Source organism: Oculina patagonica, chromosome 4, assembly GCF_052425735.1.
Source record: "Oculina patagonica isolate OP01 chromosome 4, crgOcupat, whole genome shotgun sequence".
Lineage (NCBI taxonomy): Eukaryota > Metazoa > Cnidaria > Anthozoa > Scleractinia > Oculinidae > Oculina > Oculina patagonica.
The window spans coordinates 59,189,307-59,203,368 of record NC_135761.1 but is presented as its reverse complement, the minus strand read 5'-3'; the positions used below and the strand labels follow the sequence as shown (position 1 = coordinate 59,203,368).

The 14,062-nt window shown below is 39.7% G+C and overlaps 1 protein-coding gene across 1 annotated transcript; it reads left to right on the top strand.

Moving 5' to 3' along the window:
* The first annotated feature begins 539 nt into the window (after positions 1-539).
* Positions 540-12,591, top strand: LOC144650935 (serine/threonine-protein kinase greatwall-like). The gene is made up of 14 exons (XM_078510771.1): positions 540-799; positions 1,328-1,383; positions 2,267-2,367; positions 3,206-3,297; positions 3,523-3,615; positions 4,706-4,752; positions 5,456-5,544; positions 6,206-6,321; positions 7,841-8,030; positions 8,475-10,115; positions 10,620-10,733; positions 11,150-11,251; positions 11,624-11,734; positions 12,174-12,591. Exons 1-14 carry the CDS (start codon positions 752-754, stop codon positions 12,218-12,220), a joined length of 2,847 nt encoding a protein of 948 aa, XP_078366897.1. The 5' UTR covers positions 540-751; the 3' UTR covers positions 12,221-12,591.
* The last annotated feature ends 1,471 nt before the right edge of the window (positions 12,592-14,062 follow it).

Here is a 14,062-nt window from a genome sequence, read left to right as displayed (position 1 = left end):
CACTCAAAAATATACCGGGTGCCCCCCCCCCCCCCCGGGGATTTTTTAGACACCTATAGCTACCTATTATAAACTATAAAAACGTAGGCACTGAATTTCTCAACTGCTAGGTGAGAAATGGCCCAGATTTAACTGATAACTAAAAATCCAGCACCCACAGACTCAAGCATGACGTTATATTGCAAACGGCAACCGGAGCTTGCCTTTCATTTTTCTACCTTTTTATCTAATTCTAAAATTAATCCCTTATAAAAATAGGGAAAAATCCCACATTCACAACAAACAAAAATCTACTCATTTCCGCGTACGAACGCCAAACGGCAGACGGCAGAAATTGAATTTTTGCCATTCGCGGGAAAAATGAACGTCTTGCGTAACCTCTATAATATTACGGTCTCCGTCCCCGATTAAGGCTCCTGTTCCAATTCAATTTTCTTTTCCTCAGATCCGGGGAATAATTCCCAGAAGCTCTTGCGACACTTGCCATGTTCCTGGAGGACTGGACACTAATATTGTTTTCGGCGCAGAATTTTAAACATGGCCGCTCGCTGATTACTGGTTCTAAATCTCACCTTGAATTTCGCAGTTTTTTCAAACAGTTGGCCAAGGTAATGTTGCGTGAACTTTTAAACTACGTCGTTAGCTAGAATTCTTATATCAGAAACACCTTCGTAAACATTGAAAGGCCTCAAATTCATCGGACTTCATTCGGAACAAATTTCCCTGTTGTGGTGTGTGATTTTGCTGGGAGATGGTTGAGCCTTCTTCAGAGTGCGCAACGCAGCGTCATATGCTTAAGGTTTGTCTCAAATTGATTTGCTTTTATTTTTTTAAAGTTTAAAATTTAGAGTCGCTTACATGTAACTGTGTTCGTGATAATTTGTAAACGAGTTGTAAACGGACTCCGTATCTTGGATACATGTACAATATCGCAGACAATACCAAGTACAACCGTTAAAAGAACCAACAACGGTCAACAACTTTAAAAAAAAGTAAGATATGCAGGTCGAAAAAGGAAAATTCATCACCTAAACATAAAATCTATTAAACAACTACTGTCGATCGCTGCCCTGCTTGAGTTTCTATCCAGTTCACTTCAGATCATCCTATGACAAGAGGTGATAATTGTTTAGTTTTCATACATTTTCTGTTACAAAGAAATCAAATATTTTAAAATTTTCATAGCAGCTTAATTAAACAAAGCTCTCTTTTCCCCACTTTCTACAAGAAACTGAACTAAACAACTGGTCCTGCACCTCCTGAAATTGAATTTCTGTATCATTTTCCTTAATAAATAAAACAGCTTTTGTCCTGTTATTTTGTACAGCCAACTGGTATAGATGATTTTCACATTATCAAGCCAATCAGCAGAGGTGCATTTGGGTAAGTCACCACATTTGAAGAATCCATGAGTAACAAATGATAAAAATCTTATTATTTCTACCTGGGCTTACTGTAGCTTACCTGTACATGTAGCTTGTACCGTTATGCGCTGTCATATGTTTTAAAAGCAACAATACGCAAGTAGATTCCATTTTGCCGTGCGTCTGTTCAGTTATACACTGTACATCACAGATGACGTCAAAATGTGCTATGAACAGGAAAGCGGCTTGTGGGTCACTGATGTTCATACCACATTTTGACGTCTTCTGTGATCTATAACTGAACAGACCCACGGCAAAATGGAATCTACTTGTTTTATATAATAACAGAAGACTTTGGTACACTTCAGTGTGGGCAATGCTGCTACCCATAAGCTAAGTTGTTTTGATTTCACAATAAAGATTCCGTAACCGCGAAGCACTGTTAAACCGATAAAATAAACAGAAAAATGGTAAATTGAAATTCAATAAAAAAAAACTAACCTTTATTCCGATTTGGAAAGTTGCTCAAATCTGAAAGCATTAACCTATTAGTAAGTGTTTAACGGCCATTTATTTGTTTTCCGTGGCGTCTTCCAACTGTACAACATCGGTCAAACACTTTCATACAGATTTCGATGATTTCTCAAATAATTCACTGTCTTCTTCAAGCTTGTTTTGCCCAGTTAAATGCTTTGAAAGGTGAACGATGCTTGGCATATTATTTCTCACTGTAGATTTGTTATAAAGCTGAACTTTTTTTGCTTTGTTTAAAGCTTTTGTTGTGTCACACCACCAAGTGACATCATCTATATATATATGTGTCTGTACTCGTATAGATCATAAGTACCAATCAAAATGTGCATAGAATTCAGGTTATTATATAAATAATTTCTTATTCACAGGCAGGTATTCCTCGCTCGAAGAAGAGACAAAGATCAACAATTTTATGCCATCAAGGTTGTGAAGAAGACTGATGTTGTTAACAAAAACATGATAGAACAAGGTGGGCTTGGTCTTGTAAAAAACAAGACTCTCTCCTTGATCTTTTTAACTCCTAGGATCAACATAAAACTTCTTATTACTGTTCTGCAGTGGGTTTTTGTTATTCTGTCTCAAAATACCAGTTGCAAGGCATTAACAGGGTTTCCACAGGCCAGGAAATGGTCAAGGGAAAATAAAATTCTTCCAAGGTCAGGGAATTTTATTTTAAGTCAAGGAAAACTGACATATTGAAGAAAAGTCAGGGAAAATTGAAATTAAACATGTACATCACTGCTGATGTAATACCAGTGAAGGCTGGAAGAAATATTTCAGGTCAATGTGATCTCAGTGATGTTTTTTCTTTTGGAAATGGAGGCTCAACAGGGACGGCGGAGCAATTCTTCAAGTGGAGGGGCTGACTAGTGACTTGAAGTGGGGGGGCTTAAAAGACCCTTCTCTTAATAAGTCTTTATTTTTTCGGAAATTCTGGGGGGGCTCAAGCCCCCCCAGCCCCCCTGGGTCCGCCGTCCCTGCTCAATCAGTAGCTTGGCATTTAAAGGTCTATAAGGGTCATACTGACTAGAAAGTCGAAGGGCAATAGTGAGACTTAGAATGATCTGCAGGAGGACAGTAGAAGTGGATGGACTGGGATGCTACAGGGGAAGGGGTGTCCAGGTGTCCCAAGGGTGGACAGGAACTAATATGATTTGCACACCTTTCAGTTTTAAATGCTGTTTTTATTACTATTTTTGTGCCAAGATCTTATTCTGCAAGGCATTGCAGTGTCTCAAATTAACCAGTGAATTTATGATTGACTGCTTGTTATCATTGAATTTATAATATTTTGTTTCTTTTCACAGTTGTGGCTGAAAGGGATTGCCTGGCAATAGCAAAGAGTCCCTACATTGTCAACTTATTTTATTCTTTTCAGTCAAAAGAGAGAATATTTCTGGTAATTGTAATTATTTTGTAACTTAATTTTTTGTTTACAAATTAAACCCAGGAAAATGAGAAAAAAACTTGCAGTTATGTTGTGTAGCCCTTTGGTTAAGCTTTGAGAAAGTAATCACTCAAGTCACAAAATAATACGTCTGCAGCTTGCATGATTCATGTTTCTTCAGAGCTCTGTAAATTATTATAGTTATATTCTTACTAATATCATGGGTTGTTGTTGTAGGTCATGGAATACTTAATTGGAGGAGACTGCAAATCTTTATTACACAACCTGGGATATTTTGACGAGAACATGTCTAGAATTTATATAGCACAGGTGACAGGTTGGGTATTTACACTAAATCTTGAACAATGACTGTTAAAATTGCCATCTTTTACCTCCACTTTCAGTGTTACTTGCATAACTATCTTTCTACATCCATCTTTCGACATGGTCTTTTGACATGCTGTTTGAAATGAGCCAATCTAATGCATACCAGTGTTGGTTTCATGCAAATGAGCCCACAAGTTCGGAAGGTCTTGCTAGTGGGCTTTGATTGGCAGATTTTGATCTGTCTTCTTTGTTTAGCATGTCAAAATATGGATGTTGAAAGAAAGCCACTATGCACGTAACATTGAAAGCCGGTGTAAAATATGACAGAAAACCACTTGAAATTTTCATCTTCTTTGGTTTCTGTTCACTATCATGTGAAACAAACTAAGGAACATGGCATTTATTTGGTTTGTAAAATTCAAACAAGCAATAAAGTTGTTGTAATAACAATTACAACAATATTACTTGATCTCTTTAATTTACATACAGTGCAGTAGCCAGTACATACTTTATGTGTGGCTACATGTAAGTATATTGAAGCATCATTCATCATTCATGGCCTAATGGTCCGGAGCACACTGAACTCCAGAGTAAGCTGTCTGGGTTTGAGGCCTGGCTGGGGTCATTGTGTTGAGTTCTTTGGGCAAGATACTTGACACTCACAATGCCTTAACCCCAGTTGTTCAAAGGATTTTTATTAGGGAATACCGGTATGCAGAATTTTCTTTGTTGAAAGATAGCAATGTCACTCTTTAAACAAGTTACTGGGTCCAGAAATAAACACATAGTTGTAAAATTAATGATGACTGATAAACCACCTGAAAATATACCAGGGGGACCTGCAATGGACCAGCATCTCATCCAAGGGGAGGGAGTAGTAGCAATAATCAGTAAGTTACAAATGTACTTCCTGCTGTAGCTACTGAAGCAAGAATAGGCTACAACCAGAGGCCCAGACATACAGATTTTTACATTTACATTCATTCAAATCTTAGAAAATAGCCATGTGTTTTTCATGTCTGCTTAGTTTTTCCTGCAACTGAAGAGTAATTAAATTCTGTTGGTTATTAAAAAAATGTTCATTTTCTTACAGGTTGTTTTGGCTTTAGAGTATCTTCATAAACATGGCATCATTCACAGGTACACATTCACATTGTGTGACGTACCCCATCATGTACAGATATATAGGTTGCCTTCAATGATTCAGTTGCTCCAGCTATATGGATCTACCTAGTAAATAAACCCCTTCAGGTGACTGGTGTATCAAAGGATAATGCCTTATGTTGAGGATAGTGCAACTGTGAAATTTTGAATTACCCTCCGATTAATTTCTACAGTTGACATGCTGCATCGCGATAAAAAGAAACTGCAGTAAGAAAATAGGTGATGGGGTACATTGTCTGAAATCCAATGTCCAATTTTGTACCATGTGATTTGATTTGTCCAATAAGAGCATGCAGAAATTAATCAGTGGGTTCTGTAACAACCCTCCAAATCAATGGACTTTATATATGGTAAACCTCTGCCTGAATTTTGCAACAAACTAAAAACTAGGAACTGCTGCCACAAGCACGTGGGGGAGGGGGTAAGTTGAGTACTTTAAACAGAAAGGACTCAAACTCATAACCTCGTGATACAAATACATGTCCTAGTTATCAAGTGCCCTCACCCACACAGTGTAGAAACCCATGCAAGAAAAAGTTCTGAGTTATTTTTGAAATGCAGGCATAGATCTATTTACATTGTACAGTAGTTGTTTTCTTTTGGAAACATTTTTAACCAGCCTTTCCTTGGTGGGTTTCTTAATTGTATTCAGACTTTTAACTTTTTATCAAAACTGCAGAGATCTCAAGCCAGACAACCTCCTTATCTCCAACGAAGGGAAAATCAAGTTAACAGATTTTGGGTTATCAAGACTGACTCTGGAAAGAAGTAAGTATACTGCATTACTAGACCCTTCAATTACTGTCATTAGACAAAAATTTGCCATCTCGAAATCAATCATTTAAGGTATCAAAGGAACCAATCACAACACGACTCATTAGCATTACATGTGGCTGTTATCAAAATTACATGTAATGCAGAAAAATGTTTCGATATTTGGTCATTTAATTTATTTTGTGTCTGAATCAGACTGGGTGAAAATGATTAATTCTTCTGATTGATTGGCGCATGTTGCACGATTTAATAAGCATGGCATAGATTTAAGTAAACAGACAACTCACAAGAAATCGCCTAGCTAAACAGTACACTGAACACAATTTTCGCTGTCAATACAACCACTTACTGCCTTTGCGAAAAGAAAGTTATGGGAAGCGAAATTTTGCAAAGGCAGAGGTGTGAGGTTCAAAAAATTTTACACTGTGCCAGAATGTCGTTACTTAGCGAAAGATACCAGCATTGCGCACAAGCTTAATTCGTGGAACTTTATTTTGACAGTGAAAATAGTTGAATGAAAGTCTTCGGTAAATCGTAGACAATATTTCTGAACAAACTTAAAAAACAATTTGCAACCCAAATGTTGTGTGTTAAGTCAGTGTTACTGTGAGCAGAGTTACGAGTTCAAACAAGTGTCTTAAAACATAATTTATAGAGCCAAGCTTTATTGATGTCATGAGTACGCCTTCTGTAAACAAAGCAGACAAGACTGGGTCGAGTTTCTTCAGGACTCCTGGTCAAGTGATGTCCCTCACTTCCAATTTCACTTTTGTAAGTACAGCACTGTATTTGTAATACCGTAAAATTCCGGTTATAAGCCCTGGGCTTATACAAGTTCGTAAGGGGTTTTGGGTGGGCTTATAAACGGAGGGGCTTATATCCGGGAGGGCTTATAAGCGGAATAAAAAAAACGTTTTGAAATGAGCCACGGAAGTGTTCAACGAATTACGTTTTTAAGTTAAAAACGCATAATAAAGTAACATTTAGCCCTGTTCAGTACTGTCATCCGGCAGAGGGGGGCTTATATCCGGGAGGACTTATAATCGGATGTATTTTTTTGTTTCCAGATGGATGGGCCTATAACCGGAGGGGCTTATAAGTGGGAGGGCTTATAACCGGAATTTTACGGTATTCTGACTTTGCTCATAAAATTACTGAATTTGCTTACTTGTAGTGTCTCATGGTACATGTAGAAGTTAGACCACGTGGTGACCAGCCCTTATGGAGTTTTTTCCCGCCTATATACAGTAACAACACGAAATGTTTGATTAAAAATTGAACTTTTAGAACTTGTGGAACTTGGAGCAAAATATTATTTTTGATGGGCCATTGTGGCCTCTATGACATCACCTGAAAACGCTTAAATTATTATTTCCTTCAAGTCCTCCATCTTGAGGAAGTTAATAATTATGGCGACGAAAAACCGTTAAGAGTAAAACCTCTAGAGGGAGAATTAAGGTGCTTGTTTAAAGCCCATTTTCAGAGATAGGATTTGGACGGAAAAATTCCCCGACTGTCTTCATTTCTCTTTCTTACTGCTGCAAAATACCTTCATGATAAAAGAAATGCTATGTTGTATCTGAGACTTAAAGGGACTGTGTCACGGCTGAGTTAAGTTTATTTTATTATTTTTTTGCCAAGCTCTTGCTATGAAACTTGTGTTTGCAAAGAAATTACTTCTGTGGATCTAAATGACTAAACCATAGCTGCATTGCAACCAAATGTGTCTCCGGGCATTATTATTTAAAGTTACAAGCAAACGAGACTAACTTTGAAACTGTTCAGCCCAACAATATTTCAAAAACCCATATCGCAATCCATTTTAATCTTCGTCAATTACCTTCTTCTGCCGTATTTGTTATGTTATTGAACTGTTCTTTTACCGTTTTAAGTGGATATATTTTTCGTTTATAGTTAACCGAATTTGGTCATTTCCCATGCCTAAAAAATAAATAAAAATAAATCAACTTTGTTTTACGAGGGTTGCACATAACAGTATTTCGACTGACAAACCTGTGGCCCTCGGATTCCCGATTGAATTGGAATTTAGAGGTGTTGATTTTTGTGGAGGGAGGAAAACCGGAGAACCCGGAGAAAAACCCTCGGAGCAAGGACGAGAACCAACAACAAACTCAACCCACATATGACGCCGGGTCCGGGAATCGAACCCGGGTCACATTGGTGGGAGGCGAGCACTCTCACCCCTGCGCCATCCCTGCTCCCCTGCCTAAATTTGGCTAAATTCCGTTACACAGTCCCTTTAAGTAGAATCATCTTTCTTTTTTTACAGTCCTTGTCTGCTGTGAGACCGTCACAAAAATCCAGACTAAACAGCAGCTGTTCAACATTGCAGCAACACATGGAGACCACACCCATGAGGCATGACTCCCCGGTCAGTCGCACCGAAAGATTCCCCAGCACCACCCCCACGGGGGTTTTGGAACCACCTTGCGGTCAAACTCCTCTCGCTGCAACTGGAGGTGAGCTCTTTTATAGGAAGATAGGAATTGCCACTTCTGTATTTTTGTACATAAACGTTTTGGAAGAATGCATCCAATGCAACCGCAGGGTTCGTACTCGGGTCGTGGAAAACCTGAAAAGTCATGGAATTTTTTAGCTTCATTTTCCAGGCCTGGAAATTCGTGGAATTTAAGTGTGGGTCATATGAAGTCAAGGAAAATGGTATTGATTGTACAAAATGAATTAGGCAGTTTTTTTTGTGAAGAAAAGGGTAAAAACGTACCCGAAATCAAAATAATGTTTGAAAATTTCCAAGAAAAATGGTCAAATTTAGGTAATGGAAAACTTTTCAAAGTCACGGAAAAGGTCATGGAAAGTTATAAATTTTCATAAGCTCAAAAGTGTACGAACCCTGTTGACTGACAGAATCGTTTTGTAATGGCCTTTGTTGGTGTTTCTTTCAGTTCAGGGCACGAAGAAACGAACCCAATTTTGCACCAAAGTTAGCCAAAGAACATTTAACATCGATGACCCTCCAGAAACACCGCTAGTATCCAATGTGATGGCGCACAAAAACATCAGAAACAGATCACCTGAAGAGGAGAATCAAATGCCAGCTTCAAAAAGACCACGACACACAGGCCTTACCAGTGAAATAGATGCTTTAATCCTTAAGGACCTACGGGGCGCCTCGGCGGACGATTCTTCAAGGTGTCCTTTGCAGGAGATTAATGCTTGCACACCTCAAAGGCCTTTGGAAAAGAGAGCTGTCTCGCTGTCTACGGATTCTGTGCCATCAAATACCCTAGTTTCAAGTTTGGCTTTCAGTCACAAAAGCCCTATGGAGTGTAAATATGAAAGCCCACTTGCGAAGGGCGAGGAAAGGAGCCCACCCCAGGGGCAAGGATTTCTCACTCCGCCGAACCCCTCAGTTTGTGCGCCATTAGTTCTTAAATTTTCCAGTCCACGTGAACGAGCTGGGACCATTCTAGAGTTTTTGAACGAGAAAGGACAAGTTACCCCTGCAAATGACGAGGGCTCAGAAAGAGAAAACGCCATGAGTACACCTGTGACGCGTAGAATTATCACCCCCGAGGTACCTTTTACTTCGGGGTATATTAGTGGCACGAATAGTTCGTGTGAAGAAGGTAGTGAACTCGACCACGAATCGCCAGAAAAAGCAATCGGCGAGTTATCAATCGAAGATAATTGTGACCTAGATAACAGCGATCTTATAGAGAATAGAATAAACAACGGTGATAAACAGAGAGCTGAAAAGGCAAATACAACTGGAAGTTCAGGATTTAGTGAAAGCCCCTGCCACAACTCACCAAGTCAAGATTCTTTTTTGAAGGAAGGGAATATTGCAAACAATCAGACGCCGAGTAAATCCAAAATCGAAATCTCAGATGAGATTATGCAGACTGCTAGTGTAAAGAAAAGCAGTAGTTTTTCAAGAAGGCGCGAAAGCGGGGTCGCATTGCTGCCACCTTCACCAAATGTCCTTGACAAAAAAGTTCATCTTGAAGACATTCCTGTTGAACAAGTGGAGAACGACGAACGTTTGTTATTGCCATTTGGGTTACCGTCAAAAGTAGGACACGCTACTCCCCGTGAAAGAAGCATGACAATCGAATTTGAAGAAAAAGAGAACGTGGATGAGATTAATGTCGAGCAAAGTGCGGAGGTTTTTCGTGTAGCTGTCGAGCCATTACAAGCTGTAACTGAGCATTCCAGTGTCGACTCGTCGAGTCGACCTCGTTGTCTGACAATCCCATTTGAGAATAACAGCGACCATGAACACTCTGACGAGGAAGTAAGTTTACATCGCACGCGGGACTCACATATGGACATTAGTTTGCCTATTATTTCTGATTCGCCCATGGACGTCACATTTAAGAGCTGCGCTAGCTCCAAAGGTACTCCGGGCCCCATGGAGGTGTCCCATCAGTGGCACCACACCTCAGCACCTCTCATGCGTACCCCTTTTCGGACTCCGAAGTCTTGCAGACGAGGAAACAGGCCTCCAACATCACCGCCAAAGAACAGAATTCTGGGTACTCCTGACTATTTGGCCCCAGAAATCCTTTTGGGAAACGAGCATAGTAAGTTGTTACAAACTTGTATTGTTGTCAGAAAGGAGAGAATCAAGAAAAACTACTTTTAAAAGATGGGAATACTTAAGGGGGAATAATCTCAATGAAAGGGATAGAAACAATTGGAACTTGACTTATCGCTAATTGGCCAAAACTCGGTAACTTTTTTTACGATTGATAGTCGGGGCACCAGTTTTTTGGTTGTTTCATTTCTCAGTATAAGAAATAAAACAAACCTGCAAAATTCGATGTTTTGCCTTGTGGATTTGCAGAGGACGGCTTAAGAAAGTACCAAGCTATATAACCCACGTGCAAAGTCATTGTCATGATGCTCGTTAATCTTTCTGTCGCTAAATCGCTTCATAGGTTTTTGCTAAAGTCGGCTCCATTCCCAAGCTAGCGATAAATATCGAGTTTCTCCTTACATTGTAAATAAATTGCCACACAGACAGAAGACAAGGGCATGGAATATCTTCTAATGAGAATTTATAAAGTGATCTTGTTTTTTTGCAGCACCAGCAGTTGATTGGTGGTCCCTTGGAGTGTGTTTGTATGAGTTTCTAACCGGATTTCCGCCGTTTAATGACGACACACCAGAGCTGGTTTTTAGTCACATCATGCAAAGAGGTAAGCGGAAGTAATATTTGTGTATGCGCGTGATAAAACGGACATTCTTATTTGTGGTCCTTCTCAAGTCTAGAGCCCTGCACTTCTTCCATCGATCTGTGATCGAGGTTACTTTGGCCTTGGAGTATTGTTGCTGTGACCTCTCTTTGGAAGCTAACTGTTCTTGTTTCCTGATTTACAACAATTCTTTTCACTGACTGTGCTGGCCGCACTTAGCTGCTTTCAAAGGCCCCGTAGATGTGTAGAGTTTTAATTTGCATGTCAAGATACGCGCTAATAAAACACCAAATATGAACTATTCCTGGCTACTGCCCAGCTATCAATATTGCGAGGGAGTATTTTCTATGGAATTTCTTGCTCAAGGCTACAGGGGTTTTAACACCATTCGTTATTTAATCATACGTTCTCTTCCTCAGAGCTGCTTTGGCCAGAGGGTGATGAGGCGTTGTCAGAACATGCTGTTGGAGCCGTAGAAAGCATCCTCGTTCTTCACGCAGAGCACAGACCCGGTGCAAAAGGTAATGTCTGGGAAACGGGCGGTGATTGTATTCTTGGACAGGGTTACCACAGGTCAGGAAATGGTCAGGGAAAAAATTTTTTCTTGAAATTGAAATTATGTCACAGCTGATGTAAAACCATTAAGGCTAGAAGAGTTATTTTGTCAATGTTACCTTAGCGATGTTTTGTCTTTTGGAAATGGAGGCTGTAACTACATCTGACATTTTGCATTTTTTGGTCAGGGAAATTTGATTTTTATCAGGGAAAAGTCAGGGTGTTTTAAAAGCTTATGTCTGTGGCAACAATGTTGGAGTCCAATAGCATTATTCTTTCATATTTCTACCGCTAGGATACTCTTAATCTAAACTTTCAACTGTGTTTGTTTATTTTAGAAATAGAAAGCCTTCCATTCTTTTCCACTCTGGACTGGTCATCCATACACAGTCACCCTCCTCCGTTTGTTCCTCGTCCAGATGATATCACGGACACCACGTATTTTAATGGTAAGTCAAATGCTACCTCTTTCCATCATCATCATCATCCATTAGCCACTATTGAAATTAATTATTACAAAATAACTAAAGTAGATGGGCGAGGAGACCCCCAGGAAACCACCAGGCTTATAGGGGAGGCCACCTCGGGTAGCAATGCTAGTTTCAGCCTGAAAAGCCTGATACTCAGGGTATACTAGTTTTGGTTTCTGTAATAAGCAGGTTTTCCGAGAGAGGGTTATCAGCTCGCTGCCTAACCCCCAACCTGGAGGACCAGGGGCTGATCTTTGTCTGTCCTCTACCCTTTGACCAATCCGGCATGGATAGACCTGCCAGGGACAAAAGTCCCCGCCGGCATAGCTTCACAACCACGGCAAGGTGTCAGCCCAAGGTGAAGTCAGTTACAGAAGGCAAAAATAATATTAAAATCACTTTTATTTTTGTTTTGCAGCTCGAAATACGATGCAAAATCTTCGCATGTCGTCCTTCAGTCAATGAACAGAACAGCGGAAGACTTCCACTCAGTAGCCAAGGACTGAAAATTGTTCGTTATCAAATTCTTTTCCCGCTCAATCAGTTATAATTGTCAATTTATAACTTTTCTGTGCAATGTTCTTCTTTGTTCACATTTTTATCACGCTTTCTTTACCAATGAATCGTGGAAATACATCCATTAAAGTCAGCATTGTAAGCTAATTATCAAAAGTTACGCTTTGTTGAGTTGGAAATCGCAATTTATTTATTATGTATAAATGCCCCTATACAAATGTACTTATGATTTTGTGTGAATTTTTTTTCATATTTTGTGCAAAGAATTAAACAGCGCTGGCTAGTCCATCATCCAGAAAGCTTGAAATAAATCGCAGTTATTTTTCATATCATTTGTGTGTGTTTTCTTACCCTGGCTCCAGAGGTTTTTCTTAAAGACGTGTTTTCACAGGCAACTTCTATGTGAAAAATATATTTGATCGTACAGATGACACAACAATTATTTTTTAGCAGTCCAAATGTTATTGCGCACAGTGCTCAGTGGAAGTTTGGGAGGTGGGGGGCCACACATGCTGACGCAATATATGAAAACTTTTATTTGTTACATAAAAGTTAACTAGCCAGCCTGTCAACAAATATATTTGTCACATAAAATTGACCATTTTTTCTCATCTACACGAGCAAATAAAAATTGTTAAAAAAATTGCCACAAAAATTGCTCGTGTAAACTCGGCTTAAGTTTTGTTTCTCAGTCAAACAGTGTGGTTTTAGTGTACACCCAACTTCTCAGAACAAGCATTTGAAGAAAAGCATGTAAGTCAACAAGGAGAATTAGCAATTTACATCAACACGTTTTATGAGGAGTACAATGGCTCTGCACCCGCGAAGCAATAAAATTCTGTAACAAGTCGCAAGCGCGGGAAACAGATTTATTTTTTGTCCAAAAGGTATTAACACTGATTAGTTAGTGCAATTGTACTAATTTCACAAACTTATTACATGTGCAAAGCTCTGTACAACACGAAATCGACTCATAATTACGAGTAGTTTAGTAACCCGCACTTCTTATGGTTGTAGCCAAATGCAGGGAAAAGGCGGTACAGATTTACGGCAGAAGTAAACTTTAAACTGAGAAACGAAGGTTTTCGCATTGCCCAACCGGTAATACATTGGGAAAATGCCCGGATGTTTAGTTTTTTGGAGAGTATTCTAAGTTCACATAAAACTAAAAAGGCGAATAAACTCGTTTACGTATAATAGGGCTCGCACCGGTTGGTTATTTCGCCACCACGACGCGTCCAGATGCACAGGATTAAACCACAGATGTTACAGGGATTCACTGCGCAAACTAAGTGCACCAAAGCCGGAAAAGAAAACCCTCGGAAACCAACAGGTAGCAAAAAATAACCAGAGAACGTGTGCCCCCTTGCTTTTACGGACACAGTCTCTTAATCCCACTGTGCACTGCATTCGTCAAACACACCCCCGACCCTCTGCTCCGTGCCGCAGGGTAAAAATCACCACATGTACACAGACCAGAAAATGTAGCGGGGATATGTAGCGACATGTCTACTGAAAAGTATCATCATACGTGCTGCCGTAACAAGTCCTTGCTACTTTCTCCTGTGTGTGTACACGTATTGTGATTATTTGGTCCCTGCTGCATGTCCCTACCTGATACCCCTATATCACGTCCCTACAAGTTGCTCCTATATCATTACCTTGTGTCATGCCCCTACATCATGCCACTATATCATGTCCCTGAATCATGTATCTGCATCATCCCCCTATATCATGTCCCTGCGTCATGTTCCCACATTACGCCACTATATCATGTCCCCGTGTCATGTC